Source organism: Mesoplodon bidens, assembly GCF_964165515.1.
Source record: "Mesoplodon bidens genome assembly, chromosome: 18".
Taxonomy (NCBI): Eukaryota; Metazoa; Chordata; class Mammalia; order Artiodactyla; family Ziphiidae; genus Mesoplodon; species Mesoplodon bidens.
In genome coordinates, this window is record NC_138175.1 from 49681498 (window position 1) to 49700708 (window position 19211).

Consider the following 19211-nt stretch of genomic DNA (forward strand, 5'->3'; position numbering starts at 1 on the left):
TTAGTTCCCCCTCCAGGGATCAAACCCAGGTCCTCAGCAGTGAAAGCACCTAATCCTAGCCACTGGACCACCAGGGAATCCCCTGTACCTCTTAAAAACTTTCCAATGAGAAAGATTAATTAGGAAACTCAAATTTACGTTATGACCCCAGCCAAGAACCAATTGCTAATTTTTAATGCCACATTTAGGCTTAAATTGAATAGAAGCTGCTATTTGTACTTCCTTTTAAACCATTCTATTTGACTTCTACTCAACCTGTCCAATAGCTCGGCCTCGCCAGCAAGAATAACATTCAGCGGTCACATCTCACGCCTGAGATTTTTCTTTGACACTGTTTTCCGCAGGTCTAGCCACAGATGGATACTTGGGTTTGCGACAACATATTATGTTAGTTATCTACTGATACCTTCCAAACCATCACAAATGGTCACTTAAAACAACAGCCATTTGATCTGTTCACAATTCTATGGGTCATCAACTAGAACTGGGCTCAGCTTGTGGTTCTTCTGCTGGTGTCACTTGGAGATGCTCATGTGTCTGCATTTGTCTGACAATTTGATTGAGGCTGGTGGGTCTACGATGGCATCACTCACACGTCTGACAGTTGGTGCTGGTTGTGAGCTGGGCCTCTCTATGTGGTTTCTCATGCTCAATGTTAATCCATGTTTCTTTAAGTGATGGTCTCCAGGCAGCAAAATAGGGGAAACCCCAATGTGCAAGTGCTTCGTATTTTCTAATGTCCCATTGGCCAAAACAAGTCACATAGCCACACCTAGCTTTAAGGGATGGAGAAACAAGACTCTGCCTTTGGATGGGAAGAGCAGCAAAGACACATTACAAAGGGATGGGAGGAATTTGTAGCCATTACACAACCTACCCCATACACTAACTATAACAGATTTTCAGATGAAGAGGTGGTTCTGTTTTCTGTAGCTGTCTCTTGACACAGAGGCCTGGCATTTTGTAGAATTCTCTTCGGCTCCCTGAGTTTCAGGGACCTGAGAACACTTCATTCAGTCAAAGAACCTCTGACCACTTTGGGATCTTAATTACTTGAGGGCAAAGGTGAATGAATTCATTGACTCCCCTTTCACCTCTTTGTCACTGTCACTATTAAGAATCTTTACTGAGTTACTGATGGCTTTAAAAACTGAACCCAAAGAAAGATTTACTTTATTTACAGCAATAATTAACATTTTGAACCCACACTAACTCTCGTTAAAATGCCTGCTTAGGGTTACTTTTTTTAGAGGTGGGTTAGGGCCATCTTCACAATGCCAAAAATTAATTTAAAACACACAAATAAAAATGCCATGTCTCCCTGACCAGGACTAAGTGAGCAGATACAGGCAATTTAGAATAGAGAAGAAAGCCCTTTATTTAAGCTTGTGAGTTTGCGTGCAAACAAACTTAAAATAACCTTCCAGGGGGCTATATATGGAACAATGTCCAAAGCTCACACAGAAAGAGAAAACATTCCAATTTCAATAAGCCAGGCAGAGAGACCTTGTTGAACACATAGGACATTCAGTGGAGACCCCAGAAAAGTTATAATTTATGAGTAGAGCTAAACCAGACCTAGAGTAAAGTCTATTCTATACCCATGTTAACAAAGCTTAACTATTCTATATTATTCTCTATTCTATACTCCTAAATATTCCTATATATTAGCAATGAACAACTGGAAAGTGAAGTATTTAAAAATACCACTTGCAAAGGCATCTACACACATAAAATATCAAATAATAAATTTAACAAAATATGTGGAAGACTTATACACTAAAATCTAGTGAGTATAGCTAACAGAAGTGAAAGAAGTCTTAGATAAGTGGAGAGAGATATCATGTTCATGGATTGGAGGACTCAATATTGTGGAGATGTCAATTCTGCCACATTGACGTACATATTCAATGCAATTCAAATCAATTAAAATAAAATTCCAACTCCAATCAAAAGTTTAGCAAGCCTTTTGTAGTGGCTGACAAGCTGATTCTAAAATTTATGATGAAGTGGAAAGGCCTTATAACAGCTAAGACAGTTTTACAAAAGTAGAAGAAAGTTGGAGTATTTACACTATCTGATTTTAAGACTACTACAAAAACACAGTGATCTGGGACTTCCCTGGTGGCGCAGTGGTTAAGAATCTGCCTGCCAGTGCAGGGGACCCGGGTTCGAGCCCTGCTCTGGGAAGATCCCACATGCTGCAGAGCAACTAAACCCATGTGCCACAACTACTGAGCCCACGTGCCACAACTACTGAAGCCCGTGCACCTACAGCCCACGCTCTGCAACAAGAGAAGCCACCACAATGAGAAGCATGCACACTGCAACAAAGTGTAGCCCCTGGCTCACTGCAACTGGAGAAAGCCCGGGTGCAGCAACGAAGACCGAACACAGCCAAAAATAAATAAATAAACAAATTAATTAATTAATTTTAAAAAAATACAGTGATCAACAGAGTGTGGTATTATCTGATGTATATGTTAAATAGAACAGAGTAGAGTCATGAAATGTATATGCATATGATCAACTGATTTTCAACTAAGGAAAGTAATTTAATGAGAAAGGACGATCTTTTCTACAAATGATTCTAGAACTGGTGGATTTAGGGAGAAAATGGACCTCAATCCTTACCTCACACCATTCACAAAAATGAACTCAAAATGGATCATAAACCTAAATGCAAAGGCAAAATAATAAATCTTCTAGAAAAAAACATAGCAAAAAAATTTTTTGCGACCTTAGGGTAAATGAAATTTTTATATTGAACACCAAAAAACATGAATCATGAAAAAAACTGATAAATTGGGCTTTCTCAAAATGAAAAACTTCTTCTCTTCAAAAGATACCATTTTCTTAACAGTAAAAAGACAAGTCCCAGACTGAAAGAAAATACTTGCAACACATATATTGAAAACATGAAGCACTCTTATAATGCAATAATAATATGGCAAATAACCCAGTTTTTTTTTAACACCTTTATTGGAGTATAATTGCTTTAAAATGTTGTGTTAGTTTCTGCTGTAAACAAAATAAATCAGCTATATGTATACATATATCCCCCTATCCCCTCCCTCTTGCATCTCCGTCCCACTCTCCCTATCCCACCCCTCTAGGTGGTCACAAAGCACCAAGCTGATCTCCCTGTGAGATGCAGCTGCTTCCCACTAGCTACCTATCTTACACTTGGTAGTGTATATATGTCAATGCTGCTCTCTCACTTCGTCCCAGCTTACCCTTCCCCCTCTCCATGTCCTCAAGTCCATTCTCTATGTCTGTACCTTTATTCCTGTCCTGCCCCTAGGTTCATCAGAACCTTTTTTTTTTTTTTTAGATTCCATATATATGTGTTAGCATACGGTATTTGTTTTTCTCTTTCTGACTTACTTCATTCTGTATGACAGACTCTAGGCCCACCCACCTCACTACAAATAACTCAATTTCGTTTCTTTTTATGGCTGAGTAATATTCCACTGTATAAATGTGCCACATCTTCTTTATCCATTCATCTGTCGATGGACACTTAGGTTGCTTCCATGTCCTGGCTATTGTAAATAGAGCTGCAATGAACATTGTGGTATATGACTCTTTTTGAATTATGGTTTTCTCAGGGTATATGCCAGTAGTGGGAATGCTGGGTCATATGGTAATTCTATTTTTAGTTTTTTAAGGAACCTCCATACTGTTCTCCATAGTGGCTGTATCAATTTACATTCCCGCCAACAGTGCAGGAGGGTTCCCTTTTCTCCACACCCTCTCCAGCATTTATAGTTTGTAGATTTTTTGATGATGGCCATTCTGACCGGTGTGAGGTGATACCTCATTGTAGTTTTGATTTGCATTTCTCTAATGATTAGTGATGTTGAGCATCCTTTCATGTCAAATAACCCAGTTTTAAATGGGCCAGTGATTTGAACTGACACTTTGCTAATAAAGGTATACAAATAGTTAATTAGCACATGAAAAGTTACTCAACATTTTTCATTATCAGAGAAATGCCAATTAAAAAGCATAATGAGATACTACTACACACCCTCTAGAATGGTTAAATTTAAAAGTCTGACAAAACCATGGGTTAGCAGGAATGTGGAGCAACCGGAATTCTCCTACATTGTTGGTGAGAATGTAAAACTGTGGGACCACTTTGGAAGAAGGCCTGGGAATGCCTTATAAAACCTACTATGCACCTACCCTATGCCCCAGCAGTTCCATATTTACCCTAGAAAATGAGAATATATGTCCAAACAAGGTCTTTTTTTTTTTTTTTTTTTTGCGATACGTGGGCCTCTCACTGCTGTGGCCTCTCCCATTGCGGAGCACAGGCTCCGGACGTGCAGGCTCAGCGGCCATGGCTCACGGGCCCAGCCGCTCCGCGGCACGTGGGATCTTCCCGGACCGGGGCACGAACCCGCGTCCCCTGCATCGGCAGGCGGACTCTCAACCACTGCGCCACCAGGGAAGCCCCAAACAAGGTCTTTTTATATGAATGTTTATAGGAGCTTTAAATAGTAGCAAGCATTTACTGGATGCCTACATTGTAATCATGTGCTGGGTACATAGGGATGGATCAGACACAGGTGGAAGGAACCAGACACACATATAAATACACCCAGACATGGTCTACACATACAGCCATACATGTACACATAACATACACATAGACACAGGCATGTATACACAGAGAAACATGCACACACACACATGCACACAGACACGGACATGTACATGTACAAAAGTGCACACACAAATTCACATGAACACACAGACACACACGCACACACACAGTCATTGTACCATAAAGCAAAAATTCCTAATACAAAGGCATAGACAAAAGACTTTGGACATCAACAGTTTAGCAAATATTTACTGAGCATCAGGACGACCAGGCGACAGAGGGGGAGGTGCGCACGATGCCAGGGAATAAGTAGAGGACAGAAGGGCCTCCCAGGGTGACAGAACAGCTGCTGGGAAGGCCTGGGGGTCAGAGAGAGCTGGGTACAAGCACATATAGATTGCTCAAAATAGGCCACAGCAAGAGCCTATATTGAAGTAGAACTGAAGGGCTGAAACATGAGTGGCCTTGACTGTCCCCATAAGGGGTGGTGGTCCCAGTGAGAACGGTGGGTTGGCACAGTCAGGAAGAGCCCAGCAGTTAAAAGCCTAGTGTCTGAATCGGAGACATGGGTGCTAATCCCAGCTTTTGAGCGTCACCATCTCCTTGATCCTCATTCCCCAATGTGATGTGTATTTATTTAACAAGCCCCTTCTATTACCAGGCTCTGTCGAAGATGCTGGGGATACACCAGGGAATAAAGAAAACAAAACCAAACCCCCGGGCTTCCTTGGTGGCACAGTGGTTGAGAGTCCGCCTGCCGATGCAGGGGACGCGGGTTCATGCCCCGGTCTGGGAAGATCCCACATGCCGCGGAGCGGCTGGGCCCGTGAGCCATGGCCGCTGGGCCTGCACGTCCGGAGGCTGTGCTCCGCAACGGGAGAGGCCACGATGGTGAGAGGCCCGCATACTGCAAAAAACAAACAAACAAACAAAAACCAAACCCCCTGCCTTTGTGGAGCTTACCTTCTTGTTGAGGAAAGTAGTCAATGAACATAGAAATAAATATAGACAAATAATATGTCAGGCAATGATAAGTGCTCAGAAGAAACTCAAGCAGAGCAAGGGGTCAGGGATTGACATGGCTGCTGTTCTTCTAAACAAGAGTCAGCAAAGAGTGCTGTTATAACAGAGACATGAATGGAGGAAGTGGGAGTAAGGAGGGTGGTTTCAGAGAGCTGGAGGAGCACATGCAAAGGCCCTTGAGGTCAGCGTGTGTCCGCCATGTGTTCCTGGAACGGCCTGGAGGCCAGTGTGGGTGGAGCAGAACGAACGAGGGAGGGCAGAACAGGACGTGGGGACAGAGTAGGGCACTAGAGACCATCTTAAGGACGTAGACTCTCTTGGGGTAAAACGGGAATGCACTGGAAGGCTTTACACAGATGTGACACAATCGGACTTATATTTGACAGATCACTCTGATACCAAGAGGGGAAGAGACTGAAGTGGGGCAAGGGCAGCACGTACTGCAATAATCCAGGTGATCAATGATGGTCCCGTTAGTGTTTAAAAAAGATGTCCTCACTATATGTGAGCCATTCGATCCATTTTATTTTCCATATAATGTCACAAATAATTTGCCAACCATTGCTCTAGACTAACCTTCTCATTTTCCAGATGAGGAAACTGAGGCTCAGGAAGGAAAAGAGATCAGCTCAGGCTAAGAAAGATCCAGGGATTTCTCTCACACCAAAACGGCAGAGCCACTTCTCCCACAGGGGTGGTGGTGAAAGGTCCCTACAGGTATATAAACAGAAATGGGGTGAAGAATAGAGGAAGGGGTCTTACACTTCCAAGGTTCCTTCTAAACCTGAGACGGAGGGACTCTATGGCCAGGTCACCTGGAGTGTGACTTAAAATGTGATCGTCTTCCCAAGCCTGTGACTTGGAGGGACAGACACAGGCTGAGAGAGGGGGCACTTTCTTCCCAGATCCTTTGATGTGGAATCACTCAAAGATGTCAAAGACAGGGCAAGCCTGAAGGCAGGAGAAATCCTACAGCCCCCCTAAGAACTGAACCTATATCTGATCCTTACTCTCCTCATAATAGAATCAGATGGGCAGGCTTGGGTAGAAAGGGGTGTTTCCCCTACAAACTCACCCACTGGGATGCACTCTATATACCTTGTGTTAACAGGGAACCCAGAATTCAGCTCACTGTTCTGGCCTATTTGGAATCCCTGAGTGAGCCTCTGAGCCCCTGACTCGCTCTGGGGATACCCCCTCGGTCTTGCATCTTCACACCCTCCCTCACCAGCCATCAAGGTAGCCTCTGTGGGAAGCAAAGGCTGCATCAGGAATGATGTTAACACAGAAGAAATTACAAAATGGTAGCAGGATGCCCCTGGAGCGCTATTCAGCACTCACTGCTTCATCTGTAACACAAGTCTCTCTACCAGGCTGTTATGGGTGGTATTGCCCCCAAATTCACATGTTGAAGTCCTAACCTCCATTACCTCAGAAAGTGACCTTAGTTAGAAATAGGATCCTCACAGGCGTAACGAAGTTAAAACAAGGACATTAGGGTGGGACCTAATCCAACTGGTATCCTCATACTAAGGGAAAATCTGGACACAGACATGCATAGAAGGGGACTTCCCTGGGGGCCCAGTGATTAAGAATCCACCTTCCAATGCAGGGGACGTGGGTTCGATCTCCGGTAGGGGAACTAAGATTCCATGTGCCGCGGGGCAACTAAGCCCATGCGCCGCAACTACTGAGCATGTGAGCCACAACTAGAGGGCCTGTGTGCCGCAACTACAGAGCCCACGTGCTCTGGAGCCCACATGCCACAACTAGAGAGCTGCAATTACTAAACCCATGCACCACAACTAGAAGAGAAGCCCACAGGCTGCAACGAAGAGCCCGGGCACCACAACTAAGACCTGACGCAGCCAAAAATAAAATAAGTAAATAAATAAATATTTTTTTAAAAGACATGCATAGAGGGAAGATGATGTGAACACACAAGAGGAAGACAGCCATCTACAAGCCAAGAAGAAAGGTCTGGAAGAGATCTTTCCCTCACAGCCCTCAGGAGGAACCAACCCTGCTGATCCCTTTATTTTGGACTTTCAGCCTCTCAATCTGTGGTACTTAGTTACGGCAGCCTCAGCAAACTAATTAACAGGCCAAGCGATTATTTAAGATGACCTTCACTACAGGTGCTAGAAGCCAGCTCTGGGGCTAGGACAGAAGAGGAAGGGTGAGTGCCAGTCAGAGGCATGGGAAGGGATGAGGGCCCTGAGACAAGACTCTGGAGCTTGAAGCAGGTGTCTGTGCAGCTCCCAACCACCCTCTCTGCCCTCCAGTTTCGCCTAACCCATTGGCCCTGCATTGGCAATTGTGGTCAAGATCTGAGACCTTGCACCACACCTATAGGTACACAATGACTCGGGAAAACCACATACTGTTACAGCTCAAAGGAGGTGAGTGCTGGAGGTCTGAGTCCCAAGAAGAAGGGAGGGTGGCTCAGAGTCCTGGGTCCTGAGAGACAGGGTCTTTGGGACCAGAACTCTCTCTTACTGTATATATGAACTGTTCCTAATATTTATGTTAATAACCATATTAATAATAATATTCTTAATATTAACAGTCCCCAATTGAAAACTCTTAATATATTTGTGCATAAAATTTAGAGTTTTACCAACACCATTCTTACTGTGGCATTTTTCTCTTTAAAAATAAATATTGGGCTTCCCTGGTGGCGCAGTGGTTGACAGTCCGCCTGCTGATGCAGGGGACACGGGTTCGTGACCTGGTCCGGGAAGATCCCACATGCCGTGGAGCGGCTGGGCCCGTGAGCCATGGCCGCTGAGCCTGCGCGTCCAGAGCCTGTGCTCCGCAACGGGAGAGGCCACAGCAGTGAGAGGCCCGCGTACCCAAAAAAAAAAATTCATTTATACCATAAAACTCACAGAAACAGTATCAAGTCTGAAAGAACACAAAGGACATCTCTACTTCATGTTACATCGGAAAGCTTATATATATATATATATATATATACATATATATGTATGTGTATATATATGTGTGTGTGTGTGTGCATATATATATATATATATATATATATATATATATATATATATATATGAAATAGGATTTTCCAGCCATGAACAAGATACCTGAATGGCACAACGTGTTCATGGTACTGACACCAACACGTGGGTTAGATACGATGGCAATCTGTCATTCAGGGGTGCCGGAAGTAATGCTGAAGCCCGCATTACCCTATTCAGCCTTCCAGAAGGTCACGGAGGAGGCTGGTGCCATGACGTGTTCAGAGGATGAGGCCTGGGCTGAGCAGGAACCACTGCAAGTGACGGGTGAGGAGGCCAAGTTGACTTCCAGCAGCTATGGCCACTGGATGGGTGCTGGGGCAGGGACCAGGCTGGAAACATGCGAGGCATTTTGGACAGGGAGAAAAGTTCAGTGGGTGAAAGCCAAGGGTTTGACTTCCTAGTGTGGCTGGAGAAGTAGGGACTCTATAACCCAAAGAGAGAAAAGTGTAAGCAAGGCCATTTGGGGATGCACTGCCCGCCCCGCGCTGCAGGCCTAGAGCGGCAAACACCAGCGAGTTCTAAGTCCTCCAGCTTGCCAGCCACTCAGCGTCCTGCGCATGCGTACCTGGCAAGGCAGCCTGGGATAGGCCAATGGGGTGTGGCGTTCCTCCGGGCTCATCCAATGAGCTCATCAGATGCTTTCGTATCGACGAGTGGGGCTTCGAGTGATCTGTCCGGTGAAGCAGGCCCCGCCTTCCGTGCCTCGGAGACACCAGGAGAAGGCCCGGCTGGGGCGAGTGGAGCATTTCAGGGCGTTCCTTCGGCACAAGGAGATTCTTGTGAGATCATATAGAAGCCAGGAGGAATTCTGGTCCCTTAAAGAGTAAAAGGGTGTCTGGGGGCCCAGATTCCTGGGTCCTGAGGAAAGAGAGGCGGGGGGGGTTGGGGGGGCGGGGCGTGCGGGACTCCTGGAGACGAGGCGGGTGAGGGCCGGGGCCCTGCGCTCTTGGGTCGGAGAGGGGGAGAAGCTGGATGCCCAGAATCATGTGTCCTGACAGAAAAGGTGACTGAACCCAAACTCCCGGATCCCTAGGTAGGACAGGGCTTAGATCTCAGAATCCTGAGTTCTGATGAAGTTGGGAGCTGGGGACTGAGGTTCTTGGGCCTCGAAAGAACGTAGGTTTGAACCTGGACTCCAGAGTCTGAGGGAGAAGGGGCCTTTGGGCCAGGTTATGGATCCAGAGATTCGAGGGTATGGGGCTGTTGAGCTCCTTGGTATAGGCGGCTGAGTCTGAGAAGTACAGCTAGGGAAACTGAGGCTTGTTAACTAGTTGCCCAAACTCACAAGCTAGATCGGGACAGACTGACTGCAGAGACCATCGTTTTATACAGCCGTAAACTCTGCCCTGAAGTCAGTACTTGTTGCCAGAACTTAGATTTAATCTCGTTCCATGTGGCTGAAAAGCTGCTTCTTCCTCAAATCCCAGATCCTGATCAGTTCTTCCAAACGTCTCTAAAAGAAGCCATGGGAGCCTGTCATTTCCAGGTTTTACTGTTCCTCTTTCTCCTAGGAGCCCCGACCTTGATCTGTACGTATTGGGGATGTGGGGGGAGAGCGGCTGGGTCACGGAGGATGGATTTCTGGTGAAAAAGGAGTGGTTTGGGGCCCCACAGAGAAGGGCAAGTGCTTATCTTTAATCTCATTTTCTCGCCAGTGGCACAAAAATTGCGTTGTCAAAAGAGTACATTCGTGGGTTTAGAAGCGGATCCAGTAGAGACATTTAACTGGACCACAGACAAAGTTGAGACGTGTGACAATGGGGCCTTGTGCCAGGAAACCGTGCTGATGATTAAAGCTGGTAAAATGAGGAGGAAGCAGCTGGGCTGGTGGGGCAGGGGCCGGGGCAGGAAGGGAGGCGATGATGCCCATGTTACTGCGGTTCCCCTTCCCCAGGCCAAACATTAGGCCCCGCCCCCCATCCACGTTCCTTCCCTCTTGTCTCACAGCAGGGACCAAGACAGCAATTTTGGCCACTAAGGGCTGCAGCTCAGACGTGGCACCGGCACTAACGTTTATCCAGCACACGCCAGCCCCTGGCCTAGTCGCAATCTCCTACAGTAACTACTGTGAGGACTCCTTTTGCAACAACAAAGAGGACTTACATGAGTTATGGAGGACGGAAGAGATTGACGGTACCCTGGGGGGGAGAGATGGGTGCCGAGAGAAACTCTATACACCCCTGAAGAAACGGGAGGTCCTCCTTGTTTGTGTTCTTACTCAGCTTAGGTCCAAGTGGGCCATACACAAAAGGACCTCAGACCTTTGGCTTGTCTTTCTTTTTCTAAATTGTTACCTTGAGGTCTGGAAACACTGCTCCGAGCAGAGGGACATCAGTGAAGGCTGGAGTGTAAATGGGGTTTGGGGTTTATTAAGCAATACAGTGTCAGTGGAGGTTTCTGAGCAGGGTGGTGGCATCATCCATCTAACAAGCATTGCTTCCCCCTTGCCGCGTGGCCACAGCCCAGTTCCCCCATTGGTCCTCAAGGCCTATAGAAATCTGGCCCCGCCTATCTTTTCAGCTCATTTCCTTCTCTTCCTTCTCTCATTTATTGTATTCTAGTTGGGGCTAGGATTCAAAATATTTAACAGTGGAGATGGTACTGACCAACCAGAATGGACGCTGGCTATAAAAAAACAGTCCAGTCCCACCTGTCCCTACCAGCTGAGTATCACCACCACAGTTTCTCACAATGCTCCAATCCACCAAGCCGGCTCACACCTCCGGCCCTTGGTCCTGGCTGTTTCCCTTGCTCCCCTCCCCCCGTCCCCCTCCCCCATTTTCACATAGCTAACCTCTGTTCTTCCTCCGTCTCGACTCAGGCCTCGGCTCTGGGAAAATACCTAACCAAATTACTTTAGGTACTTAGGTGGTCCTCCATTTCTTTGCCACTAGACCTTGGACACAATGCCTACTGAACTGTATGGTAGTTACTTACTTACATGTCTGTCTCCTTCAAGGCAGTGATCCTAGCTGGCAGGAACTGTGTCCTTTTCATATCTGTATCTCCACACCTAAGCACAGAGTTTGGAAGTCATGTTGGATGGGGTCCTGACAGCACAGAAATCAGCTGGAGGGGTGGGGGGGTGGTAGTTAACAGTCCTCGAGTAGAGAGGCGTCAGCAGGAAAGACTTGAGGAGGAGAAGGCAGCAAGGGGAGGCAACGCGAGAGCCGGGACCCGCCCTTAATTGTCCCTCTCTCTCCCCCGTCAGCTCCCAGAGGGTCAACAGCCCTCCGCTGCCCAACCTGTCTGGCTCTGGGGTCCTGTCAGAATGCTCCTTCTCTTGCCTGCCCCAACGATACAAATCAATGCTATCAAGGAAAACTTCAGGTCACTGGAGGTAAACTGAACATCTGGTGGTTTCAGAGGCTGGAAAACCAGACATCTGAGTGTGGCCCAAGAGGTTCTGACACTCAGGGTTCCAGGAATGAGGGAGGCCTGGACTCCTCTCTGATTTCCTAAAACATCTGCGTGTCTCCCCATCCTTCCTTGTTCCATAGGAGACCTCAGCGCACCTCTGGAGATCAAAGGCTGTACATCCGCAGATGGTTGCAGGCTGATGTCTGGGATCTTTACAATAGGGCCCCTGTGGGTGAAGGAAACGTGTCCACTCAGCGCTGTCTCTCCCCGAAAGGTTGAAAGTGGGGCCACATGGCTTCACACTTCAGTCTGGAGGTTAGAGCTACTGCTGCCGCTGTTGCTGCAAGCGCTTGTCCGTTGAGTAGGTGCTTCGGGTCCCGGGTCATGGGACATCTCTGCTGAGGAGCAGGTGGAAATTTGAAGAAGAGTCCCAGTGGATGCATCTGACATTTCTAATAAAGTTTCTGCCATGATGTGTGTATGCCTCAAAACCGGAAGTGGCATTATTGAGCTAAAAGGGCCCTTAAAATTCATCTTCTCCAACCTACACATTTTGCAGAAAGGGAATCAAAGATCTCGAAAACTTTAATGAATTTCTCACACTTACATAGCTATGGGCAGAGCCAGGACCAGCACTCTGATGTTTTGACCTAAAGTCTGGTTTTCCTTTCACTCTCATAGGTTTCCTTGTCTTGCTAGCTGGACAAGAGGCTAATGTTGTCCTCCTCCAGAACGCCCCCAACCCAGTTGTAAGGCCAACGTCACCTGCTTTGGGGTTCTAATATTTCCCTGGGAGGTGTGGCAGAATGAGAAAAATCAGACTCTAAATTCTTCAGTTATAGTGGCCCCGTCTCCCTCTACCCTGTTTGTCCCTTGCCCACTTTACATCATTGCTTCCCATCTCTGCTGACTACTTGATGCCTCCTCAGTGGACAGAAGGAACTTAGGAGGGACCTGGGGCTCAGTAGGGTCTGATGAATGTTGGTGAAAAACTATTGGGTGGGGAGATTCTTTTTTCACATTGTTATGCTTATTTATTTAACTTATTACTCAAGAATACATAAAGTCTATGTTATTGTAAAAGACTCCAGTGATATAGGAGCTATAGAGCAAAGTAAAAGGTAGAGTAAAGGGGAACAGACTTTTTTTCATTTTTTTAAAAAACAGCCTTATTGAGGCTTAATTGACATACAATAAACTGCACTGGGAGTGGGAGGAGAGACTTTTAATACAAACTGTTGACCCCTCCCACAAAGGACAGGGGAGTCTGATCATAGTATAGTCCAGCCAAGTTCTTTCTAGAAAGTTCTCTAGTTCTTATTAACTCTTTGAGTTAAAGGCCCACTCCAGCAACTACGTTACCTTTGTTCCCAGGCATCCAGTTCTCCATCGTGTCAGTTTGGTGAATCTCTCTAAAGAGGGAGCGGAAACACCAATAAATAAAACTTTAACTTAATGAGGGGACATAGAAATTTGGGAAATTACAAGCATTCAGAGCCTTGACTGGTAAATACTATTTGGGGTAAAACACAAAATCAAAAACAAAAAACGAACCGAAAAAGCCAAGTAGCTGTTTCCCATAGGACACTGGCTTCTTAATGGCACTGAAGACAGTTGCAGAAGACATTCCTGAGTAAATGGAGGAGAGCCACAGTTTTCAAAAATTTGGCCTGTGAATTGTTTTGGTATTTTTAAAATTATATCTATCATATGCCAAAGAGCTTTGTGCAGCAGGTACAAATTTCTCAGTCCACAAACTCAAGTGTGCCAACTTTCTTAATTTTTAAATATATAATATAAACTATTTAAATATATTATTTTTATGATAATTTTGTTTTTAAATATATTATTTTTTATGATAATTTTGTTTATAACAATCCCCCATTCTACCTAGTGGAGTAACCAGTCTGAGTAAACTCGGTCATGCCAGGGTTTTCTCAGTCATTTCAGATCTAAGTTCAGTCAATTCAAGGCTTGTTTTCCTTTCCACTCTCCTCACCCAGGGCTTTGCTATAGTGCTGGTGGGCAGGAGGTGACCGTCTAGATTTCACCTCTCATGCTGCTCATGCCCAGGTTCTTACTGATGCCTGGGTTCTCAGCTTCCATTCCTGCTGGCTTCCACTGGGAAATCTTCAACCCTGTCTGGGGATTCATGGGCTCCACGCAGGCCCTGTAAGCTCTGCCATCCCTCTTAGCGACTTCGGGGCCTCTTCCAACTGCTCTCAGCTCGAGGTCCTTCAGGAATCTAAAGCAGCCTAGGAATCCCACGTAGGTGATGAAATTCCGGAAGATCTGGAGAAAAGATAATTTCATAGAGACTTGCTTTCTCCCAAGGTTCTTGAGAACGAGATGCGGCCTAGACCCTGCAATTTATCACCCACCGTACACAGACCACTATCACACATTCTTCTCAAACCTACGTTTTCTTTTTCCAACAGTCATGCCACAGGAATTCCCTGGCGGTCCAGTGATTGGAACTCTGCGCTCTCAATGCCGAGGGCCCAGGGCTGGGGTTCGACCCCTGGTCGGGGAACTGAGATCCCACAACAAACAAAACAATCATGCCATAAAGCCTTCATTCTTAGAGTGAAACTTAAAAATTCCAAGTCTAACAAGTCAAAAGTTGGGCCTTTGGAATTATATCAACTTCAATTTGCATAGCCTACTCTGAAATTTCAGGGCTGAACATGGAGGTATTTCTGGCTCTTTGCATTTCTAGGGTAATAGGCCTACTGACTGACTGGAGGAGAAGGGGCAAGAGAATCAGTACAAAGAATGGGGGCGTGGGGAGATAACAGTAATAGCATAATATCACCCTGCCGTACATGTGCTTCACCCACCCGGATTTAGCCTCCATCATCACACACGATATTCACTGCTCCCTCCAGGGCTGTGTTCACGTCCTTTCCTCCCTGAAATTCCATTTCCTCTCCCCACCTACCCACCCCAGAGGGCCCCACTAGACATCTCACTGCCAACCCCAGCAGACCTTTTCTGACTTCTCTGGCACCCACTGATCTCCCTCAGCATAGCCCCAGCACATCTGCCAGCCTTCCTTCAATATTTTACAGTTTCCTACACAACGTATAATCTCCCCTGTCAAGGTAGCAGCACTTCAGGGACAGGCATTATTTCCAACAGCTTTACAACTTAACAGCACGCGTAAGATGTGACTGGCAACTTGAGGCTATGGGTCTTCTGCTTATTGAAGTGAACCAAACTCCACTACACATGCACACACACCCCTCTCCAACAACAAAACTACACACCATCAACTGCAGCCAATTACCTGAAACTTGATGCTGATGTGAAAAAAAAAAGACAGTAAGTTCTAGAGAGTAGACAAGAAAAGAGGTAGAAGTCTAAGAAGGATGGGCACTGCAGAAAGTAAGAATTTGAAAATTCCTCTCTTTTGTCAATGATGTTATAGTGGACAGGTGGGCACATCCTCGTTTGGGGCAGCGATGTCAGAGTGGGAGATGAGTTTTTTTTGTTTATTTTGTTTATTTATTTATTTTGGCTGCATTGGGTCTTCATTGCTGCACGCGGGCTTTCTCTAGTTGCGGCCAGCAGGGGCTATTCTTCATTGCGGTACGTGGGCTTCTCATTGCAGTGGCTTCTCTTGTTGTGGAGCACGGGCTCTAGGCGCGTGGGCTTCAGTAGTTGTGGCACGTGGGCTCAGTAGTTGTGGCACACAGGCTTAGTTGCTCTGCGGCTTGTGGGATCTTCCCGGACCAGGGCTTGAGCCCGCGTCCCCTGCATTGGCAGGCAGATTCTTAACCACTGCGCCATCAGGGAAGCCCTGCATTATGTTTTTTTAAAAAGTAAGAAATTTCCTTTGCAGCGAAATATCACTTGTATAAATTAAACAAGGCACGGAGTTCCCTGGTGGCCTAGTGGTTAGGATTCAGGGCCTTCACTGCTGTGGCCCAGGTTCAATCCCTGGTCGAGGAACTGAGATCCTGCAAGCCACGTGTGGCCAAAAACAATTTTGGCTGGCCAAAAAAAAAAATTAATTAATTAACTGAACAACGCTACAGTCAGAATACAGAACAGTTTCTTGTTCTACTCCTTTGTAATCACATCCTCCCTCATCCAAGTCCTTGACAACCACTGATCTGTTCTCTGATCACTATAGATTTGTCTTTTCAAAAAAGTCATAGAAATGGAATCATACAGAATGGAACTTTTTGAAACCAACTACTTTCACTCAGCATGATGGCTCTGAGATTCATCCATGTTGTGTATATCAACAGCTTGTTCCTTTTAATTGAGAAATATTATTACATTGTATGGACATACCACTGTTTGTTTATCCATTAACTCATTGAAGACGTCTGGGTTGTTTCTAGTTTGGGGCAGTTATAAAGTAAACATTTGCGTACAAGTGTTTGCTGTAAACATTTGGGTACAATTTTTTATGTAAACATAAAATTGTATTTCTCTAGGGTAAATACCTAGGAGTAGGATTGCTGGGTCATATGGCGAGAGTGTGTTTAACTTTACAAGAAACTGAGAAACTGTTTTCCAGAGTGCTTGTATCATTTTTTTATTCCCACTAGCAATGGATGAGAATTCTAGTTTTGCAGTTTTCAGGATACAGGTCCTGAACATATGTTGTTAGAGTCATACTTATTTCACCTTTATGGGGCTATCGTAAATGGTACTTTTAAATTTCAGTTTTCAATTTTTCATTGCTGGTATAGAAAATAAGTGCAATTGATTTTTGTGTGTTGAATCTGGCTAAACTCATGTATTAGTTCTAGGAGCTTTTTTGTGGGCTCCATGAGATTTTCTAAGTAGACAGTCATGTCATGTGCAAATAGGGACAGTTGTTTTTTTTTTCTTTTCAGCATGTTGACCTTTTATTTTTTTAATTTTCTGATTGTAGTGGTTAGGACTTCTAGTACAATGAATAAAAGTAGTGAGAGTGGACACTTTGCTTTGTTCTCAGTCTTAGGAAATTTCTTAAAAAATTAAACATACATTTGCCATAGGATTCTGCCATTCCTTTCCCAGGTACTACCCAAAAGAAACAAAAGCATATGTCCATACAAAGATTTTTATACAGGGTGGGATAGGGAGGGTGGGAGGGAGGGAGATGCAAGAGGGAAGAGATATAGGAACATATGTATATGTATAACTGATTCACTTTGCTATAAAGCAGAAACTAACACACCATTGTAAAGCAATTATACTCCAATAAAGATGTAAAAAAAAGATTTTTATACAAATGTTCATAATAGCTTCATTTATAATAGCCAAAAACTGGAAGCAACTGAAATGCCCATCAACAGTGTAAAAATAAATAAATGATGACATATCTTCATGATGGAAAACTACTCAGTAAAAAAAGGAATGAACTGTTGATGCATAGAGCCACGTGGATGAATCTTAAAATAATTATCCTGAATGAAAGAAGCTAGACAAAAAGGAGTCCCCACTGCACGACTGTACTTATATTAAACTTCAGAGAACGAAAGTTAAATCTACAGTGACAGAAAGCAGATCTGTGGTTATCCAGAATGGAGAAGGAGGGGGGAATAGATTGCAAAGGAGAACAGAGAAATTTTGGAGTGATGGATACATTCATTATCTTGACTGTGGTAATGGTGAGGTTTCTGGGGTGTTCACATATGTCAAAGATCATCAAATTGTACCCTTTAACTATGTGCAGTGTACTATATGTCAATTATACCTCAATGAAGCTGTAAAAAAAAAGCACAAACTGATAACACTTTTTCTGTTTTTCAGTATTACCTTAAATTACCTTTTCTTGATAAGATTGGAGTAGAGATGGAGGAGAGAATTATTATACTGAGAAAACTAATTTTGTGTTTGGTGGTCTGCCAGACTCCAATCCATCCCATCTGTTCCTGCTGTCACCAGTAAATCAACTGGCTTCTTGTGGACACAGTAAAATCTCTCTGTCTTTGACAGATATTCTCCTCTGCCTCCCAACTCCCTGACCCAGGATTTGCCTCAGGAAGCTGCCATGGCTTGCCAGTCACCTATGAAGGGCTCCCTTCTATGGTAACCAGAGGGGCTTTCTTGTATCCATTTCCATTTCTCTGTTTTGGGGGGGGTTGTCTGTTCATTTGTTTGTTTTGCCACACCCTGAGGCTTGTAGGATCTTAGTTCCCTGACCAGGGATCGAACTCGTGCCCCCTGCAGTGGAAGTGCAGAGTCTTAACCACGGGACCGTGAGGGAATTCCCTTTCCATTTCTCTTTAATTTTCCAATGTGTGACACTTTATAATGTCCAGATATTTCTTGGTGCTATTGTAGAAGTTAAGGTCTTCCATGTTCTCCCACATCCTAAGTCAAAATCAAAATCTCAATATGTGTGGTTTTTTAAAATAAATTTTTTAATTTTTATTTTTATTTATTTTTGGCAGCATTGGGTCTTCATTGTATGCAGGCTTTCTCTAGTTGCGGTGAGCAGGGGCTACTCTTCGCTGCAGCGTGAGGGCTTCTCATTGCGGTGGCTTCTCTTGTTGCAGAGCACGGGCTTTAGGCACGCAGGCTTCAGTAGTTGTGGCTCGCAGGCTCAGTAGTTGTGGCTCGCGGGCTCTAGAGCGCAGGCTCAGTAGTTGTGGCGCACGGGCTTAGTTGCTCCACGGCATGTAGGATCTTCCTGGACCAGGGTTCAAACCCGTGTCCCCTGCATTGGCAGGAGTATTCTTAACAACTGCGTCACCAGGGAAGCCTTCGATGTGTGTTTTTAGCATGAGGAAGCTGAGTCTCTGGTCCTAGTCCAATATTACTCCCAACTGCTTTGACTTTATGCCTTCAGAATCAGACTCTATCATATGGTACCCCTCCTGTTGTCAGCATCAACCAGTCCCTGTAAAAAGTTCCATCCTCAGTTGATGACTTCACCCTTGTCACTGCCTCCTCTCCATCCTTTCTCTTACTACCCAGTAACTGGGTCTCCACCCTTAACCATCTCACCTCTAATGACTTTTTCTTTCTGTCTCCCTCCTTGTTGTCACACTGCCATTGAAATACTGTACCAACCATGAAATCTCAATTAAATGCCTCTCCCATGAACAACTATAACATAAAGGAAGAGGGTAAAGGAATCCATACGATCATAAAGTTTCTACATTTCACTTGAAGTGGCAAAATATTGATTATAAGTAGATAGTGAAGAGTTAAGTATGAGTATTATACTC

At 45.0% G+C, this 19211-nt stretch overlaps 1 protein-coding gene across 1 annotated transcript; it reads left to right on the plus strand.

The window, feature by feature from the left end:
• Positions 1-10215: 10215 nt before the first annotated feature.
• TEX101 (testis expressed 101) lies at positions 10216-12394 on the plus strand (the record flags this gene model as incomplete). Its single annotated transcript, XM_081216044.1, is given in 5 exon segments — positions 10216-10308; positions 10310-10472; positions 10621-10806; positions 11885-12013; positions 12174-12394. Coding segments are annotated over 5 exon segments (792 nt in total).
• Positions 12395-19211: the final 6817 nt, after the last annotated feature.